Genomic DNA, 21712 nt, shown 5'->3' on the forward strand with positions numbered 1-21712 from the left:
AGCTGCGAATGGTGCTTTGCTCTGAGGCGGAGGGTGAACGTGGGAAAGGTGCTGCGTCTCTCTGGGGGCTCTGCTCTCGGCGTTGTCACTGGGGCTTTACACAAATCTTTGGCAGGGTCCCGTCCAGCCAGAGGCATTGGCAGGAGCTAGGGCGAGCCCACAGGCATCTCTCGGCTGTCGCTGTGCCAGGTGAGCTTCAGCCAGAGTACTGGGGTTGGCCGCCGTGCAGGGCTTGCCCCGGGGACCTACAGAGCTAAAAGCCTGGGAGCGGCTGCGGACAAAGAGACGGCTCTGGCGCTGGGGGGGCCGTGATCCCTGTGCGTCCGCACAGAGTGAGGTTTGCAGCCCACTCTCCCCAGCGGGTCACACACCATCAAGGGAGACCAAAACAAACCGGCAGCAGGAAGAAATGTGCCTGTAAGCAGCTCCCAGGGTGTGGACGGTGGCCTCTTTGTGGCGGGTGCGTCAGACCTCCGAGCCAGCTCTCAGGGCTGGGTAGAGACTCCTCTCCCCTGCATCCTCCTCTGGAACGGGAAGCAGCCCAGCACTTCCCCCAACCCTCTGCCTGAGGCTTGCAGTGGAGTAGATGTGTCCACACATCCAGCGCATGAGACTGCCGCGCTTCCGTGCCCCGCTGGTGCTCTCTGTCTGGGATACGTACAAACACCAGTTAGCTAGGCAGCAGTTCCATGCTCTTTGGGCATGTGACTCCAGTGACCCAAAGGTAATTACCCTGTGTCCACGCTCCCAGCTCCTGAAGGGGGCCATTCCGGTGCAGGTGGGTGAAACTTTCCCAAGGGCTGGCCCTCCAAAGCCTGATCAGCATTGGGTAAGCAAAAGGGAAGTCCCAGGCTTTGGAGGGCCAGCCCTTGGGAAAGATCACTCACCCACTCTTTCCCTCCCCCAGCCTGCCTCTGCCCTCCGCTCCCACTCTGACCTATGGGAAAGAGTGACAAGACAAGGACACAGTGAACCCCTGGGGCCGTCTCTCCCCTGGAAGTGGTGTCGTGCTGTCCCCGTGGTTTCCGCTCTCTGATCACTGCCGTGCTGTATGAGGCGTGAATAAGCTTGGAGCAAGGACTCTGTCTCCTTACCTGTCTCTAAGGTGTCACACACAACCGTGGTGCTATACGAATCCTAGCAACGCCATCTGGCCGGGGGCAGTGCTGCCCATGTGCATTAGGTACCTTACAGCGTGCATGGCAGTGACCTAGCACCTACTGCTGCAAAAATTGGCCCCTTGCTCTGCTCCGTGCAGCATCCCATGCACACCAGCTGGGTTCTTCCTGGACGTCTGCTGGCTCTGACTCCCTGCTGCGTGGGTGCATGGGTGGCTTCTTGCTGTCAGGAAGCTACACCACAGGCCCAGGAGACCAGGGCTTGCTCATACCTGCATAAAGAGGAACCATCAACACAGTTCCTCCAGCTCCTGCCACTTGCCGTGCCCGAGGGGACAACCCGGACCATTGCTGATGGCCGCCAGAGCAGGAGCGAAATGAAACAAACTGATGAGCGCTGGGACCTGCAGGGCCGTCCCAGCTCTGCCGGGCTGCACATCTCCCAGGCCGCACTGATGGAGCCAGTCTATCAGACCCTGAGATAGCCGTCTGGTACAGCCCCCGCACCCACCCACTAACACACACTGCAGGACCGGAGCTCAGTGAGTGCTGTACATGTATCCCAGACAGGTAATCAGTGGCCAGTTAATCCCCATATAATTACAGTTAAACCCATTTGTCCATCTGAGCCCGTAATTCCACTGGTGATAGGCAGGCTCCTCCGGCCACTCTCCCATGCTGCTCTTGGATGTTTCCCACGATTGCGGGCCGAGATCAGCCACACCTGAGCACTGCATGACCAGCTGTGGGCCACAGCAGTGCCTGGGCTGCTGCTCACAACCCTCCCATCTCAGCTGTGCCCCACACGTCCATGGGCCCCAATTCCTTTCCATTAGTGAGCTCACGGCGTCCAGCTTCACCTTCCCGGGCAGTGGCCACACACACTCTGGAAAGGGGGAGAGGGGAAAGAGACCATCAGAACACCAGCGAGAAGCTGGAGATCCGACTGGGGAACTGCTGCTGGCTTCGTTTTTTGTGCATGGAAAAGGAGGGCTGGTCGAGTGGCAGAGGAGTGGAGGAGAGCTAGTCTCGGCTCTGCCCTAGACCCCTGGGTGAGTCACGTAGGCACGGATCCCCAAAGATCCTGGGCATCTATCTCTAACTGAAATCAATGGGAGCGTGGTGCCGAAACCCTGCTCTGTGCCTCGGCTGCGCGTCCGCCCAGGGGAGAGAATAGCCCTGCCCTCCCTCACATTCCTTAGTGCCTGTGAGGGGCTCAGACACCAGATGAGGGGAGCCACGGAAGGACCTCACTGGGTGGCAATTCTCCGCGGCTCTCAGGCATCGTGGAGATTAGGAACAAGGCAATCCTAGTAAGGAACAGGAGAGGGGATTGAAGGCTCTGCTTGGTTTCCATTAAAGGGGCTGGCTGGCCACGCCGCCCACACAACGGGGGCAGCATGGCCAGGAGCAAATCTCCCCATGTGCCATACCCTCCTGTGTCTCACTCCTGGTTCGGAGGCATCGCTTCCAGGGAGGGGCCCGTGGGACCCCGGCCAATTTGGGGGGCCCCAGGTGTGGGGAGCCCAAATGTTCTTTGTGCCCAGTGCCCCAGTAAATCTTAATCCGCCTCTGCCTCTAGGGACAAGCGGGAGATTCAGGCTCAATGGCCCAGTCGGCCCTTGGCCTCTGCTGAGACTGCAACCCAGGGCTATGTACTGGAGCTATTCATGCGCTAGGGACTGGGCAGAGATCCCCGGCCCATCACACCCACCAGACTGCAGCAGCTTGTCCTAGGCCCGAGCCAGCAGCTCCACCGCCCACCCCCATCTCTGGGGATGGCTCGGGGGCAGACGCCCTCTCGGCTGGTCTCTGTTGGTGTCTCCTGACTCAGGTGGTTTGGTTTGGGGGCTCACTGGACTCCATGAACCCAAGACACCAGAACCAGAGCTTTCCCCACAGGGCGGGGCTCTGCTGGCTGCACTGGAGGGGGCTGAGCAGTGTCAAGTGGCTGTGGCTGCAGCCATTCCCCTGCATTTCTAGGGCAATGTGCTCGCTTTGAAGGGCAGCGTGTATGTTCCACGGCTCCCCATCCAGCTCTGCCCCTCCCTGGCTGAGGAGTAACGTGCTGGCCCTGCCTGCTTGCTGTGGTCAGTGCAAACACACGCAGCTTTGCAGTGTCCTGGGCACGGGAGCACAGAGAGGAGGCTGGGAAACAGAGCCAGACTTCAGGGAGGAGGGCGCAAACACCCCCTCCCAAGCCACTGGTAGGCTGCGGGTTGCTAGAGCCATGGGGACAGGACAGGGCCCGAGGATGCACTTTGGGCTCTCCCTTGACTCCAGTGAGTTTTGGATCAGGCCCTTAATTTGTATAAACCATGGCGGGTTGCAGCTGCCCCCTCGCTAATGGGTGGCAGGAGAGTCTGGTTGTTAGAGCCAAGGACAGGGCTCAGGAGACCTGGGTTCTTTCCCGCAACCTTGGCACTGGTTCTGTGGGGGACCTGTGCAAGTCAGTTACCTGCTGTGTGCCTCAGTTTCCCCATTTCTACAGGGGGGGTGGTAGGAAGGATTGATTAGTGTTTGTAACATGCTCTGGAAATAGGCGTAGAAGGGTTGAGTGCACTGCTCAGTGTCGGTAATTGCTGATTTCTGCCTTCGCCCCCAGGCCATGATTCTCTCATTTATATGGCGGTAATGTCTAGGCACTGTCTGTTGGGCTAGGTGCTACAGACGCACACAGTAAGAGACAATTCTCTGCTCCAACAAGCTTAATGGAGTTAGGTGTTCGCCTCCCGTGGCAAGCCAGTGCCTCAGGCCCATGGGCTCATTTGAAAACCACGAAATCTAACAAGGGGTTAGTAGTTCGTGTGAAGAATTCACTATCCCATGAGTTTTGCACTGAAATGTTTAAAAAACTGATCTTATGAAACATGAGTCAGGAACGATAACCATATTCCAGACTCCCAACTTCTGCAGCCGTTCCCAACCGCATCAATAACAATGGGGATGTGCATGATTTCTTTTTCATTTCTTGCTGGTGCAAAAAATGTAATTGAACAAACTTGGAAGGAGCTGTTGAGATTAGCCGCTTGCAACTCGCGAAATCACACCAGACTCCTCCTGGGCCTACCTGTAAAACAGAATTGCAGCATCTCAGGAGAGTGCGCTGCAGACACTGAGCTGTGTTAGTGGAGTATTTCAGGCATGGGCTGATACAAGAGGAAAAACCATTGTTTTTGCTTTGAGGCACATGACTGCACATTCCCGTGAACCTTTGATCACTGCAGAAGACCTGGAAGCAGCCAGCATTTAAACAGACATTGACAGGGCAGGGGATGGACTGTGAGCATGTGAAACTCACAGCCGGGTGAAATGAGCGGTTAGCGTGACTGAAAGGGGAAGGGGTTTCTACAGCGCTGGTTAGGCAAGGTGGGTTTTATTTCAGCTGAGGTTCTATCAACATCTACAGGGCAGGGCGGCCTGTGACCCTGCACGAGCATGCACTGAAAAGCATCATGCAAAGCCCAACATGCATGTCCCAATGAACAGCTTACTGTACCTTTTGGGTTGCAAAGAAACTTACACAGCATACGGGTTCTCACTTCCAAACACGTGCCCTTTAAGCAAAAGGAACTAGATGTAATCACAGCTTGGACTCTGCTTAAAGCCCACCCCTTCCGGCTTTCTCCTTGACTATCACACGCTGGTTATGGATGCAGAAAACTCATCTTTTTTTGGAACATGAACAGCTGTGAACTTCCTCACAGCAGTGCCCCTTCAGCTTTGAGGGAACAACACTTTATTTCCCATCAGTCCCGTACTCCTTCCCTGCTGCTCCCAAACCTGGGACCAGAACGTTTGTGTCTGAGCTATAAGCTCTGGTGCAACCACAGCTGGAGTCCTGCGTCCAGTTCTGGTGCCCATAATTCAAGAGGGATGTTGTTAAATTGGAGAGGGCTCAGAGAAGAGCCACGAGAATGATTAAAGGATCAGAAAACCTGCCTTATAGTGATAGACTCAAGGAGCTGGATCTATTTAATTTAACAGAGAGAAGGTTAATGGGTGACTTGATCACAGTCTATAAATATCTGTAGGCATAGCAAGTATTTAATACTGGGCTCTTCAATCTAGCAGAGAAAGGTCTGGCACAATTCAACGGCTGGAAGTTGAAGCTAGACAAATACAGGCTGGAAATAAGGTGTAAAGTTTTACCAGTGAGGGTAATTAACCACTGGGACAATTTACCACGGGATGCGGTGGATTCTCCATCCCTGAACATGTTTAAATCAGGATTGACTGTGTTTCTAAAAGCTCTGCTCTAGTTCAAACAGGAATTAATTCAGGGCGTTCTCTGGCCTGCGTTACACAGACCGTCAGACTAGAGAATCACACTGGTTCCTTCTGGCCGTGGAATCTGTGAAAGAAAGGGCCCAGCTTCTCCTCTGCCTTCCAGAGCATCATGTAGGAACAGCATTGACATGACAGGAACGACTCCTGATTTACACCAGTTGTAAGTGAGCAGGATCTGGCCCGATGCCCCAACCTATGGGACTGGTCCAGTCCAAACTTCACACCGGCCTCGATCCTAACGGCGCGGCACCAGCCACAACCCAGCTGCCCAGACGCCCCAGTGACAGTGAGCGCGGGCCCCTCTCCCGCTGAAGAGCTGGGCCCTTTATGCAACAGCTCCCTCCTTTCCTCCCTTACGCCGGAGGTACAAAACCCGTCCCCCAGCCAGTCAGAATCTGATTCCCTCTGTGGATTTCTGCATAGGGGACAATGTACCTGTGTTCTCACTGGGTGCCCCAGGGCACTGGCCAAGTTACTGCCCCAGCCTCCAGGCTTGCTTGGCTCACCCTGGCCAAAGGAGGGCTGCAGCAGTGCGGGGGAGGCGTTATTTAGCAGAGGAAGGGCCTGCGGGGGGCGGGGGTGAATGAATCTAAGGCAAGGCCGATTTAGGCTGAACATCTGGGAAAGTTTCCTAGCTATTACAGTCCTGTGGAACAGCCTTCCCTGGGTGGGGTGGATTGCCCATACCGGCCTGGCACTGGCCAACAGAACGCTGGAAGGGCCTGGCCCATGACTGGGGATCGGAGGCACTTGGGCAATACAAATAGTAACACTCCTGCCCGGGGCGGGGAGAGGCCTTCTTGGGCCTCGCCACCAGCTCTGCCTGGCAGATCTCAGCTCCGTTCCCTCCCTCTGCCTGTACACACAGCACTCCCCAGGGGAAAGCCCATGGCTCAGGCATGCCCTTGGCTGCTGTTCTCCCAAACAGCTGCCGTGGGAAAGGGCTCTCTCCGGGATCAAGCAGCAGAGTCTGCATGCGGGCTGTGATCATCCCTGGGTCCCCACTCCAGTTCCCACTGAAACCTTTGCAGATGACCCCCTCTCGTGGAAGCATCAGGAAACACATTGGAGGGAGGGACTCATCAGCTGGTGCCAGAGAGCTGCTGTCCAAAATGCAATGAGGCGAGCTGCCCCGCACCCCTCACCCCGCTGTGCTGGACAGACACAGGGTGAGAGAGACAGTTCCCACCCTGAGTAGCTTATGAGCTAGCTCCGTGCCGCTGATCCCCAGAAGAAATCCCAGCTCCATCCCTGGGCTCGTCGCATCAGCTTGTGCAGCGCTTTGGGTTTGCACTATGGCAGCGAGCAGCCAGGCAGCGTGTGGTGTCACGTCCATAACCACACGGCAATGCCCGCCGCTCACCAGCCAGGATGAGCACAGCTGCGCCTGACCCTGAGCTCGCCAGCGCTCGCACCTGCAAGGGCTCCCCAGGGGCATCCAAGGAATTCACCCTTTGGAGCGGAAAACCTGGAGAAGACCGGCTAAGATGCTGCAGCCCCCATGGAAGGAGCCATGTGGGCCCGGGGCAGAGCCAGGGGACCTGCTCTAAGCTGGCTTTGGGTTTTGGTCTGGGTTTTGCAATCTCCATTTAGCACCGGTGGAAGGTGCAAGCTCAGCAGGCCTGGAGCCCAAGAGGCTAATTCCTGCTTGCCTTGTGCCCACTCTGGAGCCAACGGCAAGTACCTGCAAAGCATCCCCAAAGCTCCCCTGGCACACAGCATACCTCTAGCTTAGAAGGGGGTGGGGGAGGTGCTGAGCCAGTATAGCCCATGAGAGCCCCCAGCCCCACATGGCATGTGAAGGCAGGAGGGGGCATGGCCAGCGTGTTCCTCTGCCCCAAATATCTCCTCGGGTGGGGATGGGCATGGCAGAGCCTCAAAGGCAAAGGGCATTTCAGTGCCCAGTTCCCACTTGCAGCTTTGACCAGCTCCCTCTGGTAGTGCAGTGGCCCAAGGTAGAGCAGTCCTCGCCGCTGCTCTATCCCGCACCAGGGACCGAACCAGCTGAGGAGGAGCACGCTCCTGCCTTACAGTCCCTGCACCAGGCTGAGAGCTGGGACAGAGAGGGATCCCGGCAAGTCCCAGTCCAGCTGTGCTGCCCTCAGCCCCCGCTGCCCTGCAATGGCTTGGACCCTGCAGCCTAGGAAGGGAACCTGCTCTGTCACCTGGCCAGGAGTGTGCAACACAACTAAGCCCAGCTTGGCACTAAGCCCAGCGGGCCAGTGCTCTGTAAAAGTCACTAGACAACTTGGGGGAGAGAAAGATCGCGATGAAACCTGCAATGCAAGCAATGCTCTCTGCCCCTTGCACTGGAAATCTGTCACCGTCCTTCTGCAGCCCCAGTCCCTGCTGCATCCAGGTGCCGAGGCAGAGATGAACAAACTCTGGCACAGAGCTGATAGGGCTGTTTCCATCCCCACAGAGGCTGGTTCTGATTTCCCAACACCCAGGGGACAGTTCACAGTCACCATGCTGCTGGCGGTGAACAAGCTTTGAGCCCCTGGACACAAGTCATGTGCATCCCTGCACTGTGCATGCAGCCCGCGGCACGCAGGAACATACCTGAGTCCATGACGACGTTCAAGGGGGAATCGTAGATCTGCAGGAACTGTGCAGGGCTCAGGAGCTCCTGGCACTCCAGGAGGTGGCAGATGGTGTCCTGGGAAATAATTAAGTTGGGGACCTTCTCCAGAACGGCATTGGGGAGGTTTGGGGAGCTCTGGAAACCAGAAGAGAAAAGAAAACCCTCAGCCACTCAATGCCAGAGGAAAATCGCGCCTCCTGTAGCCATCGGGAGAACTCGACTGACCCTTCCGATGCCCACCAAGCATGCCCACCTGCTGCGAGCCGGGCCACTCCTGCTGTAGACGGTGGAACTGAAGGTGGCTGGACAGGTCAGCAAGGGCCTATAATTCCAAAGGCAGCAACACCCTGTGTGTGGGGGCATCCCAAAGATTTGGCTAGAGATGGGGCGTGACAGACCCCGGCAAGCTGCCCACCCGCATTAGGGGGCGCTAGCCGTGCCTCCGGGCCCTTACCTGGGGGTATTTCAGCAGGTGCATCCCCAGTTTCAGGAGCATCGCCAGGCACTCGCCAATGATGGTCTCAATTGGCTCCTCGCGCAAGGTGGTGTAGCCCAGGTGCCTGCTGGGCACGTCCAGCACCTTGTGGCTCCACTGCTGGAAGAGCCGGGAGGGAATGTTGTGGGACAGCGCCAGGATCTTGGGCTCCAGAACGAGGGCCCTGGGACGGGACAGGGTAGTGGATCAGTTCCCTCTCACAGCAAGAGAGGGGTCTGTCACCCCCTGGGGTTAGCAGGAGGGTCACTACCTGCCTACTGAGGCCTTGTTATATGCAAAGATGGTGCCACGCTAGCCTGGCATTGCTAAAACAGTGCCATCCCCTGGTGTGGACACAGCTAGTCTGGTAAGAAGGTGCTCACACCAGTACGTCTCTTCCCCTCCATTTAGACTGTGCCTGGCTTTCACCCAAAGATGATGTTGTTTCAACAAAAAGTTGCCTTTTTGTTTTTTAACTTTTTGTCTAAATTTTCCACAGCTACAAAACCATTTTCCACCCAGCTCTAAAGCAAACACCTGGCGGCAGGTAGGAACACCTCTGCTACCCCTTTTCATCTGCAGGGGGAGCCAGAGAGCTCAATACGCCAATTAACTTGGCGGCGGGTTGGCGCGGACCCTCCAATTTCCCCTTTCCCCTATCGAGGGCACCAGCCAGCATCTGAGCCGTGGCACTTCCATCTTCCCCTCGGCTGGACGCCGGTAGCCTCCCCCCGGAGCCATGCTTCCCACCGGGGTGCACCGTGTCCGCAGAGCTATGGCTGCAGCTCCCTCTCCTGGTTATACCTGGTAAAGATGTGCAGAGATTCATAGGCCAAATGGGACCATGGTGATGATCTAGCCTGACCTCCTGTATAACACAGGCCAGAGAAACGCCCCCCCCGCCTCGCTCAAATTCCTAGAGCAGATCTTACAGGAAAACATCCACTCTTGATCTGAAAACTTGCCAGTGAGGGAGAATCCACCACGGCCCTTGGTAAATTGTCCCAGGGATTAATTACTCTCCCTGTTAAAAACGGATTCCTTATTAGCAGTCTGAATTTGCTTAGCTTCAATTTCCAGCCTCTGGCTCTTGTTCTATTGGATTAGTCGGCTGCTGCCTCCCAGCCAATCGCAGGTTCGATCCCCGCACAGAGCCCAGCCGCCACCGTCCTCGGTCATGTGCACTCTGGGGTTTGGTGAAAGACGCTGAACTGTGGCAGCTGAAAACCCTCCAGCCACTGGCTGGCCAGCCCTCACCTGTGCTGCTGAGGCTGCATGTCTCGCAGGTCCCTCAGGATGGAGTAAAGCACCTCGCTGGAGGCCTGAAAGAAGAGCAACCTCGTTAGCTGTGCAAACCCCCGGTCATGTCTTGACAGATGCCCAGGGCTGCACCCCGGGTGATGGGATGGAGCATCCGAGCATGCTGGCAAGGATGTGTGGACCCGACTGGTGCAAGTGTGAGAGGGCACAAGTGAATCTGCCCACGCTGCTAGCCCAGCTTGCCCAGAACATGCCAGCTGCAGCTGCCGGGCCTGGGGGCAGGAGGAATTCAGGGCAATGCAGCACAGTGAGCTGCTAAAAGGGGTGGGTGGGCATGGGGCGCTCAAATTCTGGCCTGGGGGAGTCAGCCCTGCGGTTCTTACATGTGGGGTGGTGAGCTAGGTTTGAGGCCCTTCGATTGTGGGGTTAGGGGGCAAGGCTGGGGGATGGGCCCTCACATTGTTGGGTTGCAGGGGGAGATAGACCCTTAGATTCTGGTGTTGGGGGTGAGGCCTGGGATGGGGAATGGGTCCTTTGATTAGGGGACTGGAGGGGATGAGGGGCGAGGCCGGGGTGGGGGATGGGCCCTTTGATCCTGGGGCTGGGGAAGATGGGGGTCTGGAGCGGGGACAAGAGCAGTGGTTTTCCAGTGAAGTTTGGGGGTTCTAGCTCTCGCTTCCCACCCTCCACAGCTGTTCTCTGTCCTGTTGCTACACTCTGCCTCAGCCAGGCTGATTGCAGGGTGACTGGTTGGGAGGGAGGGAGGGGGAGACGGGGTGCTGGGTGTTTCACGTAGGGTGGCATGGGGGGAGGGGGGAAGGAACGGGGCTGGGGAGCAGAGCTCGGTGCAGCCTGCGAAGGGCAATCCCAAGCCGTCTCGCAACCCCTCGGGGGCTCTCCCAGTTTCCCATCCCTTTCTTTGAGGTTCCCATGCATTCGCAGGCTGGCTGGCCCCACGCCCTCCGTTCCCCGTACCTCTAGGGTGTGCACCAGGTAGGTGGGGTAGAGCAGCAGGAGGCCCGTGACCCCCTCGCCCTGGTAGTAGCGCTGCAGACTCAGGAAGAGGCGGTGCCAGTACCCTACGGAGAATCCAGAGCGCACACAGCGTTTGCTGGCTGATGCCCCCCACCCCCCAGGCTAATGCGGCCAGCCCCGGGCTCCTGCAGCTGCCTCCTTCTCCAAACTGCAGGATCCCTCCTGCCCTTGCCCCCCACCCAGTGCACTGTAAAGGGGAAGGGACCCCTGTGCGGCACAGCCCCAGGGCCCCGCCCCGCTCAGAGCACCCCTGGCATAGCAGCCTCCAGCAGTCAGAATGGGAACTCCTGAGTGGCCTGGGGCTGGTTGCAAACCAGCATCATGCATGTTGACATCTCCGTGTTCCCCCGGGAGGCTGCATATCGCCCTCCCCACACTGGGGGCCTGGAATCGGATCTCCCAGCGACGGGGGCCAGAGCCCCACCAGCTTGCACAACAGCAGCCATGTCTACAGTGTGGCTCAAGCCATCTTTCCCTGGGTACCTGAGCGCCCAGCCTGGGCTCTCAATGCACAGTGCCCTCTGGAAGGGCCACAGTGAAGCAGAAGCATGATGGCCCTGAGCCCAGGGCCCTCCCCCCGTCCCCATGGGCTGACATTAGACTCCCACCTGGCCTTTAAAAGAGAAATAATCGTTTTTCTAGCCCACAAATGTGACCTGATTATGGATGACAGCAGCCTGAGCCTGAGATGCTACGAGTGTCCCATGCATCTCAATGGGGTGCTAACTCTGACACCTGCTGCTCTGGGGGATCCCATCCCAGCAACAGCACCCCAGCAGGTAACTCTGCACATGGAGAACCCTCATCGCTGTCATTCCACCATGGCTGTGCTGGGAGCACAGGGTCATACACAGAAGGGTGGGTAGGGAGCCGTGTCCTCCCTTCTCCAGCACAGCTTCCCAACCCCATGGAGAAAGTGAGCGGTGTTCTGGAGAGGTCCACACGACAGTGTCTCAAACACAGCATGTCGCGTAGCCATTTGGTCCTAGGCGGCGCTGGCCAGACACTGCAACGCAGTGCGTGGTCAGGCGCTGGTGTGTGCATGGCCCTTGTTCCATTTCAGGCCCCTCTGCCCTCCACAGATGTGGCTACTGAAGAAACAGGGTGAGATGCTTACCTGCTAAATCCTGTTTGTCAGCCAGCTCCGGGGAGATCTTAGCCAGAAATACCAGTCTGTGCAGAAGCAATTTCTGGAAGGGAAGAGAGAGGCCAGCTGTAGTTCAGGCCCTGTGAAGGGAGGTTGCTGCCAGCGCCGGGGGGAAGGGGAGGGCTATCTGCATGAGGCACTGAGATGGAGTAAAGGAGGGCTCTGGTGCTGAGTTCGGTGGCGGCTGGACTTTGTGCCGCCCACCCTCTTGATTCTTACTGTTACAACGAGCCATCCTAGGCTGGTGTTTTAGAGCCATGGCATGCGTGTTGTAAATGGCATGGGAGCTTGCGCCTGGGGACGTGTAGTAGCAGGGGATGGACTCAGGGAGTTAGGACGTCCCTTCTGATCCTAAGGCTGCCCACTCTGTGCCCCTCTTCTCTGGGACACGTGCACCCAGACACACACCCAAAAGTGCAATGGGACAGGATGGGCAGATGAGCATGTGGCCCTGGATTGGTTTGCAGTGTCGTGGGGAAAGCGCTTACAAATAGGGTGCCTAGATAGCAAGTATAAAAAATGGGTATGGGGGTGGGGGGGAAATAGGTGCCTATATAAGAAACAGCCCCCAAAATCAGAACATCTGGTCACCGTACTTACAAATGAATTGACCCCCGCTCCTTCCAATGCCCGGCCTAGCTCCCAAATGGGCCTCTCCCCTAAGACAAGGAGGGACTACTTGGTCGGTTTCATAGGACCCAGGCCAGCTTCTCTGCAACCATCCAAAGCATTGGGCTCCCAGTGCAGGATCCCCATGGAAACCATGTGGGAACTCCTACGATAGCTTGGAATGTGTCCAGACAACAAATGCGTCCCCCTCCCTGGCGTCTCACCAGGCGGGCTGGGGGATCAGCACACACCTTTCATCCCAGGAAGCGGTGCCCCGCTGGGTTCCTGGCTGGGGTATGCGGGTTGGGGGCCACTGGCACTGTGGGAAGGTAGGTTGCCCTGTTCCTCTCCTGTGAGATTTCCATCTCATGGGGATCAAGTGGGCCAGCGCCTTTCCCCAGCACTCAACTCGTGCAGGAGGACCCTGAGCAAAGGGCCTGCAGCGCTGCACCAGTGTGAATTTCCCCAGCAGAGAACAGAGGTGCTGTGCTCTGAACCACGCCTTTGTCTATGTGCATCTGGATGGACAGCTAGGACAGGGGTGGGCAAACTACGGCCCACAGGCCGGATCTGGCCCCTCAGGGCATTGGCCAGGAACGGGGAACCGTGGCCAATGGGAGCTTCGGGGGAGGTACCTGAAGGAGTGGCAAGGGTGAGCCCTGTTCCCCCCCTCCCCCAGGGGCCGTGCAGGGACATAGTGCTGGCCGCTTCCCGGAGCGGTGAGGTGTGGGACCAGGGCAGGCATGCAGGGAGCCTGCCCTGGCCCCGGTGCACGCCACTGCCACCCCGGAGTCGCTTTAGGTGGGTGGCGCCAGGCCGGAGTCTGCACCCTGAACCTCTCTAGCACTCCGCCCTGCAACTCCCTGCCCTGAACCCCCTGCTGCACCCTGCACCCCCAACTCCCTGCCCTGAGCCCCCTGTTGCACCGCACACCCCTCCTGCACCCCAACCCCCTGCCCTGAGCTCCCTCCCACAGTCTGCACCTCTCCTGCACCCCTGCCTTGAGCCCCCTCCTGCACCCTGAGCCGCCTCATACACCCTGCACCCCTCCTCTGCCCCAATCCCCTGCCCTGAGCCCATTCCTGCACACCGCACCCCTTCCCACACCCCGCACTCCCTCCCGCACCCCAACCCTCTGCATACAATTTCCCCACCCAGATGTGGCCCTCGGACCAAAAAGTTTGCCCACTCCTGAGCTAGGATCATTGAGTTTGATTTGTTCTATAACTAATCCATGAGGATCCTCGGGTCCAGGCTCCTGGTGGGAGTTGTGGGGCACTCAGCAGCATCTGACAAAACTGGCCATTCCTCCTGTGTCTGGAAAGAGCGGAGGGTTTGCAACAAAACCACCCCCGAGGGCTTCTGCTGACATTTCTGGCAAGCACCTTCTCCTGGGAAAGGAGACAGGCAGAAATGGAAAGATCCCAGGGAGCATTCAGAGCCTGGGGAAGCTCGTGGCTAGACGCGCCTGTCTCAGAACATTAAAGTTCCCCCATCGGGGGAAGGTGACTTGGTGGTGAAGGGGGTTGACTTGTGTACACTGAAAATTACGGAAAAGGTAAATTTCAGTTGATTCCTTTTTGGAATGGCTGAATTGAAACAGAGATGCTGTGAGATGAGCGAGAATAGTGCTCTTTGCTTTACAGTGATGCTTAGAGACCCCTGACCAAGGGTGGAGTCCCCTGGTGCTAGGCGCTGCATATACCCAAAGTGAGAGACTCCCCCTGCCCCAGCAAGTTTACAGTCTAACCACACAAGGGGACCCAGGAAGTGGCGTTAATCCTGTTCTACAGATGTGCTTCAGTTCCCCAGAGCGATAAGGTTGAGGTGCTCAGGAATGACTCAGGGACTGAGCCACTGAACGGGAGGTGACCCCAGAGGTGTCTGTTCCCCAGTCAGCTCTGAAAATCTCAACCTAACTAATGTGCCAAAGGCTCACCCAGGGAATCAACGGCAGAGCCAGGAGCTGAACCCAGATGTCCTATGTCCCAGTCCAACAGCAGCCCTTAGCTAGTGATTTTCTTCCCAAGAGAGCTGATCTCACACATGCTGTGCTGGATTGTTGCCTTGATAAGACGTAGCACGCAGTTAGTGATGCTGGACTAACGGATTTCCTGTCCACGCTTGCTTTTCCTGTGCACCCCTTGTTGTACCCGGACCACTCTGCGCAGTTGCTTTGCATTGAGGAAATGAAAACAGTCCCTTTTGGAATGGTTGACGGTGATTTGATTTGCCATCTCGCCCTTGGAAATGGCCAGGCGACCCTAAAGGGGGTTGTGATTTCTCTGCCTATTTAAAGGCCTGTAAAACTGAAGCTTCCCTGAGCTACCAAACATTTTCTGCACCCTTTGGGAGGTGACAGAAACACAGCATGAACTGGGAAAGGGGATCTGAAAGAGGCTTGTTTGGATGCCAGTCAGAAAAACTCCCAGAGCTACTATCCAGGCAGCCCTCATGTAGCCAGAAATAACCTGCTATTTGCAGAGGCCAGGTTCCGCTGTTACTCCTCTGCCCCTTACTCCCCGAGTAGCTCATTGACTTTGGTGCAACTACTACAGAGCATGAGGAAGAGTGTCAGAAGCTGGTCTGTGCAGTTAGTTACAGGCTTTAGGAGCAAGAGCTGACAGGAGCTGCAGGGTTTGGAGGATTCAGAGTTTCTAGACACAGATCCCCCAGCTGAAATCAATGGACGGTACGAGCCTAAACACCCTTGTGGATCTGGGCATGACTGAGTGGAGAAACTCCAAAGCACTAGTGACATAGCAAAGTTGCCCAAGTCAGGGGCTCGGTGACAGCGTAACAATAACAGACCCCTGGTCGTCGGCGGGCAGGCTCGAACTGGGGGCCTATGGAGTTTAGTGCATGAGCCTCTACCCTAGGAGCTAAAAGCCAACTGCCTGTTAGCTAAGGCTGTAGAGCAGACTCATTTTGTCCCTCTCTCCAAGTGGTCTCGGTGCGGCTAGATGGGACAGAACCCCACACCCAGAAGGTGTGTGGGTTACCACAGCATGGGCCTTTCCTCACCCAGTTACAGCCTGGTGAAAGGAGCAGGGCCGACGGACTCCAACCATGCCCCTGTGACTAGGCTGAAATGCTCTAGGATCTGCAGCCTGTGCCAGTAAAAGGAAGATGGAAGCCCTGATGTGGGGAGTTTACTGAGACCACATTGCGCCACCCTCCCCATAGCTGTGTGGGCCGGCTGCCGACCTAGCTCTGCCCGTATCCCAGTCCGTCCCCACCCCGTGCGCTCCAGGGGGAGCGGAGAGCAGGAGACACTGACCGTATCCTCCTTGGCACGGGGGGCCCGCCTGCTGAGCACGTGCTGAAGGAGATTTGTCCGGACCCTCTCCTGTGGCGACTCCTTCGGTTTCGTCTGCCCCGCTTTCTCCCGACCAGCCATGCCCCCGCCCCTCGCTCCCGTCCTCTGGCTGCACAGAGAAAGCACTAACGGCCCTCAAGACTCATCCAGAATTGCTGCTTGGCCTCTTCGAAACCAGCTCTTGCTGCCTGGAGGTCACGGTGCAGAGAGACGCGGGCGCTGACCAAGAACCACAGCCTGGAGTCCCAGTCACACTGGCTGGGAGCAAGGCAAGACTTTGGCCAGGCAGCAGCGGCGAGTTGACAAAAGGTTTTCGGTGTCTTAGCAGCAGAGCCCGGGCCCTTACGTTTATCCCTTTTGTCTGCATTGTTTGCTGGCATTTTCTGTGGGCATTAGCTGGCAGGGAGCAGCGGTTGCTCAGGCAACACGTGGCATGTAGAGATCCTTTGAAAGGTTCTGGGACGCCAAGGGCTTTGTGACAGCTGGGGCTCTTAGCTGAGCTGCCTGCCGGCTGAGGTGCAGGGCACAGCAGGAGGTATGGCCACACCTAGCTCTGTTCCCTAGCCGGTGTTTTTATCGCTGCCTCTTGAGCACCATGCTTTAATTTGCAGGTGAAGGCTGGGGGGCTGGGCAGTGGCAGACCCCCCAGCCTGGGCAGCCCTGGTGAGTTACAGGAGCTTGGGCTGGCTCCTCATTGAGCGCAGCTTGCAGATTTCCCTTTCAAGTGGCCGGCTCAGGAGTTCGAAGGGCAGGGGAGTTGGGGTGGGTTGGGGGAAGGAAGGGTCCCCGCCTTTGGGGCTACATTAGGGCTGCCTGGGTCGGTCAGGATGACATTGATCCCAGGTTTCAGAGTAGCAGCCGCGTTAGTCTGCATTCGCAAAAAGAAAAGGAGCACGAGTGGCACCTTAGAGACTAACCGATTTATTTGAGCATAAGCTTTCGTGAGCTACAGCTCACTGCATCGCATGCATTCAGCGGAGCTCCCACTGAGTCAAACCTCAGGACGTCAGTGTGCGCCAGGGAGCGCTGAGCAAGCGGCAGCAGGGCCCACCCGGGCAGGCTGCAGGTCTACGCCCCAGCTTGCTGTGCACCAAGTGCTTGTGCAGACCTGCCGAGCCGGGGTGTACCGTGGCCTCCGCGGATCCGGCCCAGAAGGGGCCGCATGCCAGGCACCGGGCGCTGCGTTGTGTTCCAAACCCCACAGGCTGTGCAACGTGGCCTATCTCACTCCCTCTGCTGCGAAGCTCTTGGGGCCCCTCAGGCTGCAGCACAGTCCCTAAAGGGGAGACGCTTTGTCCCCGCAGCCCTTGGCCCTGGCCCCCAGGCCATTGGCGTCCAAGTGTTTCCTCGCAGAGGGGCCCCCCCACGATGGGAGCTCTGCACGGATCCCCTTGGGGGGGCTTCCTCCAAAATCTTCACTCCGGGGCAGAGTCTGACCCTTCCACTGCCAGGAAAGAAGCCAAGGGTTCAGCCCTCAAACTCCCCCTGCATCCAGCTCAGCAGAGCCCTTGGGCCTCTGCCCCGGCTTCAGCTGCCCAACGGTGCCTCCTGGGCCAGGGCTGCACTGGCAGGGACTCCCCTTCCGTGGGCTGCCTCAGCACAGTGGAGTAGCCCAGGGTAACCCGAGTCTGCCTGTTCCGCGGCTGGGGAATGTGGAATTTTGCTGAGGGCAGTTTAACCGCCTGTCATTTTACCACGACACCACTGACCCAGCACCCGGTCCACGGGGCTCCGTGCTGGAGGAAGGGGCAGGCAGGAAAGTTAATGCAGCCGCTGCTTGCCAAGGGGGATGGATTCCTAGCACAGTAGCCAAGGCCAGATGCTTCACAGGTAATGACCAGAACAAGGCAATTATCAAGTGATCCATCCCCTGTTGTCCAGTCCCAGCTTCTGGCAGTCAGAGGTTTAGAGACACCCAGAGCATGGGGTTGGATCCCTGCCCACCCTGGCTAATAGCTATTGCTGGACTTATCCTCCAGGAACTTATCTAGTTCTTTTTTGAACCCTGTTATAATCTTGGCCTTCACAACATCCTCTAGCAGTGAGTTCCACAGGTTGACTGCATTGTGTGAAGAAATACTTCCTTTTGTTTGTTTTAAACCTGCTGCCTATTAATGTCATTAGATGATCCTGTGTCTTTTGTTATGTGAAGGAGTAAATAAGGAAATGTTATTTATTTTCTCCAGGCCAGCAGCCTTCTTTCAGCCACTGGAGGCTGGTTGGATCCCCCATTTAGAGCACATGGGCACTGCCCCTAGATCAGCCTGTACTCCTGGCTGGGTATGACCCATGTTGCTTTCCCCCTTCCCTCAGTCTCTCGCCCCTTTGCTGCCACCCTATGAAAAGCTTATTGTCAGTTGGTGGGGTGATGACATCACAAGGTAAATCAACCAATCATCACCCTTCCCTCTCCCCATTGGACTGTGATATGATGTCAGAGGTGAGTTGACCAATCACCCATTCCTTTGCCTGCCCCCTTCCCACTGGAATGTGACATCAGAGGCACATCAGCCAATCACCACCTACCTTCTCCCATTGCCATTCATCTGCATATTGTAATGTGATTGGATAAAATGTCTTTTCCTTGAATACATCCTGTTCTGAATTAACAGCCCAGCTTTTGATGGCCTCGTTGAGGCGTGCAGGGCCTGGCAGCCGGCCCGCTCCTTGGCATGAGATCAGATCTGCAGCATTTGGTCACTGCCCTGGGAACAGCTGGGGGAATCGTGTCATTACAATACAGGGGGGTGCGGGTGTCCTGCATGGTATTTCTCAGCACGTGTTGCAGTCCCTGTTGCTCACTCGGGTTTTTCTCCCTCTACGAGGCCAGCACAGACCTTTAGTTTGGAGGCTGCAGAGACCTTCACATCCATGGGGGCGGTTCCCTGCTTTCCTAGGACCCTGACCTGCTGCTGTGCCAGGAGGCGCCATCAGAGTGATTTCTGGGGGGAGTGCCTGTCCCACCATAGCCTGCGCTGGCCTTACATGCAGGCCAGAACCATCCCGTTCACCTGAACTTCACTCCAAACAGGCCCAGCTGGCTGTTTACACCCCCGTCCTGGGGACCTGTGGCTGCACTGCCGGGCATTGGCCACACACACACACACACAGAATGGTTTTTAAAGCAGAGGCAGGTCCTGCAAAAGCCCCCCCGCCCGTCGAAGAGCCCAGCAGCGGGGTACAGCGGGGCTGAGCCGAGGGACAGGGATGGCTCAGACCCAGTGAAGAATTCCCCCGCCCCTCCACCCCTGCCGGCTACATGCAAACCTTTCGGATCGCCTTCTGCTGCTCCTGCGCCAGCCCATACACCGAGAGCCTGGCCTTGAAAGCAAACTCCTCCAGCTCGGACTGGATGCTCGGGGCTCGCTTTGGCCTGGATGCCATGGCTGCAACCTGCGGCCGTTGCTTAGTGACTGTGTCATGATAACAAAGGGGGCCTGGGGAGCTCTGCCAAGGGCCCACCCACTGCAGCCTGGTGGCACCATGCCAATGATGGTTTGCATGCCTCGCTGTTCGAAGGGGAATGCAGGGCACAGGGACTGGGACTGGGCCAAAGCCCACGGCCATCCAGGGGACCCTTTCCCATCGGGGGCGGGATGGCCGGGGTGCAGTGCGGCATGTGGGTAAAAATAAATCCCCGTGAGGCATTTTAGTTTAAAGGAAAAGTTGTGTCTGTCTGATGGCCCTGGGGAGCCACCCATCCTTTGCGCAGCAGGGGCAGTGCCCAGGCAGGCTCCCCCACCCTTGTGCTGCAGCCCTGCTCACTGCTAGGGTTAGATCAGGCTTCAGCGCCCGTGGGAACCTTGGCCTCTCTGCCCAGCCGGCCTGGCCCAGTGGTTAGGGAGCTAACGGGACTGGAGCAAAGCTGGGGTCAGTTTCTGGCGCCGTCACAGACTGGCCCTAGGGGCTTGGGGAAGTCACTTAATCTGTGTCCCCTGCGTGCACAATGGGGATCGCACTGCGCTAGCTGACAGGGCGCTGGGCGGCCACACACATGGGAGGGCAGGATGCACTCAGATGCGGCAGTAAATAGGGGCTAAGAACCAGTGCTCGCTGCGCCCCAGACAGCCTGCAGCTGGTTATGGCTTTTAGTCACGGCTGCCCTGCACTGGCCGCAAACTGCCCACCCTAGAGCTAAGCAGCTGGATGCCATTACCAGCCCCCTGCCCGAAGCTGCTGCAGGCCTATCCCCATGTCTGTCCCCACCTCAGAAGTTTAGGGTCTCAGTCGGTACCTTCCTGGCACTCAGCGCCCTGGGCCCAGTATATGGCCGAGCTCCAGCGCGATGTTTGTGGGTGACACCCCCCCCCCCCCTCCAGGCACCGTGGACCTCGTCCACAGGGACCAAGCTTGTCCAGGTGGGAGACAGAGTGTCCCAGAGACCAGCCCGAGGCTGTGGCTGCAACTGGCCCAGGAATTGGGATCCAGCCCAAACCCCCCATCAAGTGCCAGGCATACCTCTCTGCCGTAAAGACAGCGCAGTGTGGCCAAAGGTGACCAGCCCACCGCCCTGCCCAGAACACACACTCTTCCAAGGGACGTGCTGAGACTCTGCGGGACGCGAACCGTTCGCCCACCGGTGCCACCCACGGCTGCGGCCAGGCTGGCCTGCACACGCTGGGCGGCTACGTCCCTTATAAAATAACCCCCAGAATTCAAAACGGGGCTAAAGCTGTCACAACCCCCAACTCCCCACTCGCTCCCTGAGCCCCCGCCATGTCCTGACTGCCCCCGTCCAACCCCCATCTACCCGCTGCCTGCCCTCCGTCCAACCCCCATCACTCCCTGAGCCCCTCCATCCATCCTCTGCCTGCCCTCCATCCCCCAAACCCCCATCGCTCCCTGAGCCCCCCATCCATCCCCTGCCTGCCTCCACCCCCCCGAGCCACCCTCCATCCCCTGCCTGCCCCCCCCAACCCCCATCGTTTCCTGATCCCCTCCATCCATCCCCTGCCTGCCCCCACCTTCCAAATCCCATTGCTCCTTAAGCCCCCATTCATCCCCTGCCTGCCCCCATCCAACCCCCATCACTCCCTGAGCCCCCCCATCCATCCCGGCCTTCCCCCACCTTCCAAACCCCATTGCTCCTTGAGCCCCCTTCCATCCCCTGCTTGCTCCCACCCCCAAAGCTCCCTGAGACCCCCATCTATCACCTGCTCATCCCCCAACCCCCTCACTCCCTGAGCACCCCAAGCCACCCCCTGCCTACCCTATTCATCCCCCATCGCTCCCTGAGCCTCCCAATCCATCCCGTTCCTGCCCCCCGTCCAACCCCCCTCGCTCCCTGAACCCCCCCATCCATCCCCTGCCTGCCCTCACCCCAATCACTCCCGGCGTCCCCCCAAGCCATCCCCTGCCACCCTCCTCTACCCCCATCTCTCCCTGAGCCCCCCATCCATCCCCACCTTCCAACCCCCATCACTCCCTGACCCATGCGAGGGCAGTCCTGCGCTGGCTGAGCCAGGGTCACCCTCTGTCTGGATGCCCAGCTAGCCCCTTAGTCAGCCCCCTGCCCCCTTGCTGCTGGTCCCCATAGAGCTGGGGCAGCCTGGCTTTGAGGAGTGCTCAGCCCAGGAGTGGGGAGCAGGACTGTTTGTCCTCCCTCTTCTCAGGCCTTTCCCGGAGACAGAGGCAGGGCCGGACGCTTAGCACTGTGCAGTGAGACCCTGGGGACGGGACCCGGGGGGGCCTGCAGCTGTAGCCCTGTGGGTTGACGGGCGAAGCTGAAGCCAGCTGGAGAGCAGAGCAGGTGACTCCAGAGGCCTTGCCAGGGCTTGGCATTCAGCTTGGGGCACAAAGTGTCACTCCAGCAAAGCGCCTGTGCCCGTCCCTGTGGGCCTGTGATGGCCAGTCTGCTGCCCTTGCTCCCCCCAGA

The 21712-nt window shown here is 58.0% G+C and overlaps 1 protein-coding gene across 4 annotated transcripts; it reads right to left on the reverse strand.

Annotated features, from left to right (window-relative positions):
• Window positions 1-894: 894 nt before the first annotated feature.
• LOC119567699 (testis-expressed protein 47-like) lies at window positions 895-19231 on the reverse strand. 4 transcript variants are annotated; one of them, XM_037914639.2, is made up of 8 exons: window positions 19105-19231; window positions 11880-11952; window positions 10703-10806; window positions 9725-9789; window positions 8447-8651; window positions 7971-8127; window positions 4642-4675; window positions 1698-2004 (listed from the first exon to the last, which is right to left on the reverse strand). In XM_037914639.2, exons 1-8 carry the CDS (start codon window positions 19219-19221, stop codon window positions 1893-1895), a joined length of 867 nt encoding a protein of 288 aa, XP_037770567.1. In that variant the 5' UTR covers window positions 19222-19231; the 3' UTR covers window positions 1698-1892. The 4 variants fall into 4 exon arrangements, with proteins under 4 accessions (XP_043384587.1, XP_043384586.1, XP_037770567.1 ...); XM_043528653.1 differs by lacking the exon at window positions 19105-19231 and adding an exon at window positions 15799-16089 and having other exon boundaries at window positions 1757-2004; XM_043528652.1 differs by lacking the exon at window positions 4642-4675 and having other exon boundaries at window positions 895-2004.
• Between the last annotated feature and the right edge of the window lie 2481 nt (window positions 19232-21712).

The sequence above is a fragment of the Chelonia mydas genome, chromosome 14 (genome assembly GCF_015237465.2).
Source record: "Chelonia mydas isolate rCheMyd1 chromosome 14, rCheMyd1.pri.v2, whole genome shotgun sequence".
Taxonomy (NCBI): Eukaryota; Metazoa; Chordata; order Testudines; family Cheloniidae; genus Chelonia; species Chelonia mydas.

Excerpts from the sequence above, each read along its gene's own strand:
- LOC119567699 (XM_043528651.1), bottom strand. The coding sequence starts at position 15,918 with ATGGCTGGTCGGGAGAAAGCGGGGCAGACGAAACCGAAGGAGTCGCCA. Across the intron at positions 10,807-11,879 it reads TGACAAACAGGATTTAGCAG|GGTACTGGCACCGCCTCTTC; the intron begins GTAAGCATCTCA and ends GATTCTCCGTAG. Across the intron at positions 8,652-9,724 it reads ATGCAGCCTCAGCAGCACAG|GGCCCTCGTTCTGGAGCCCA; the intron begins GTGAGGGCTGGC and ends GTCCCGTCCCAG.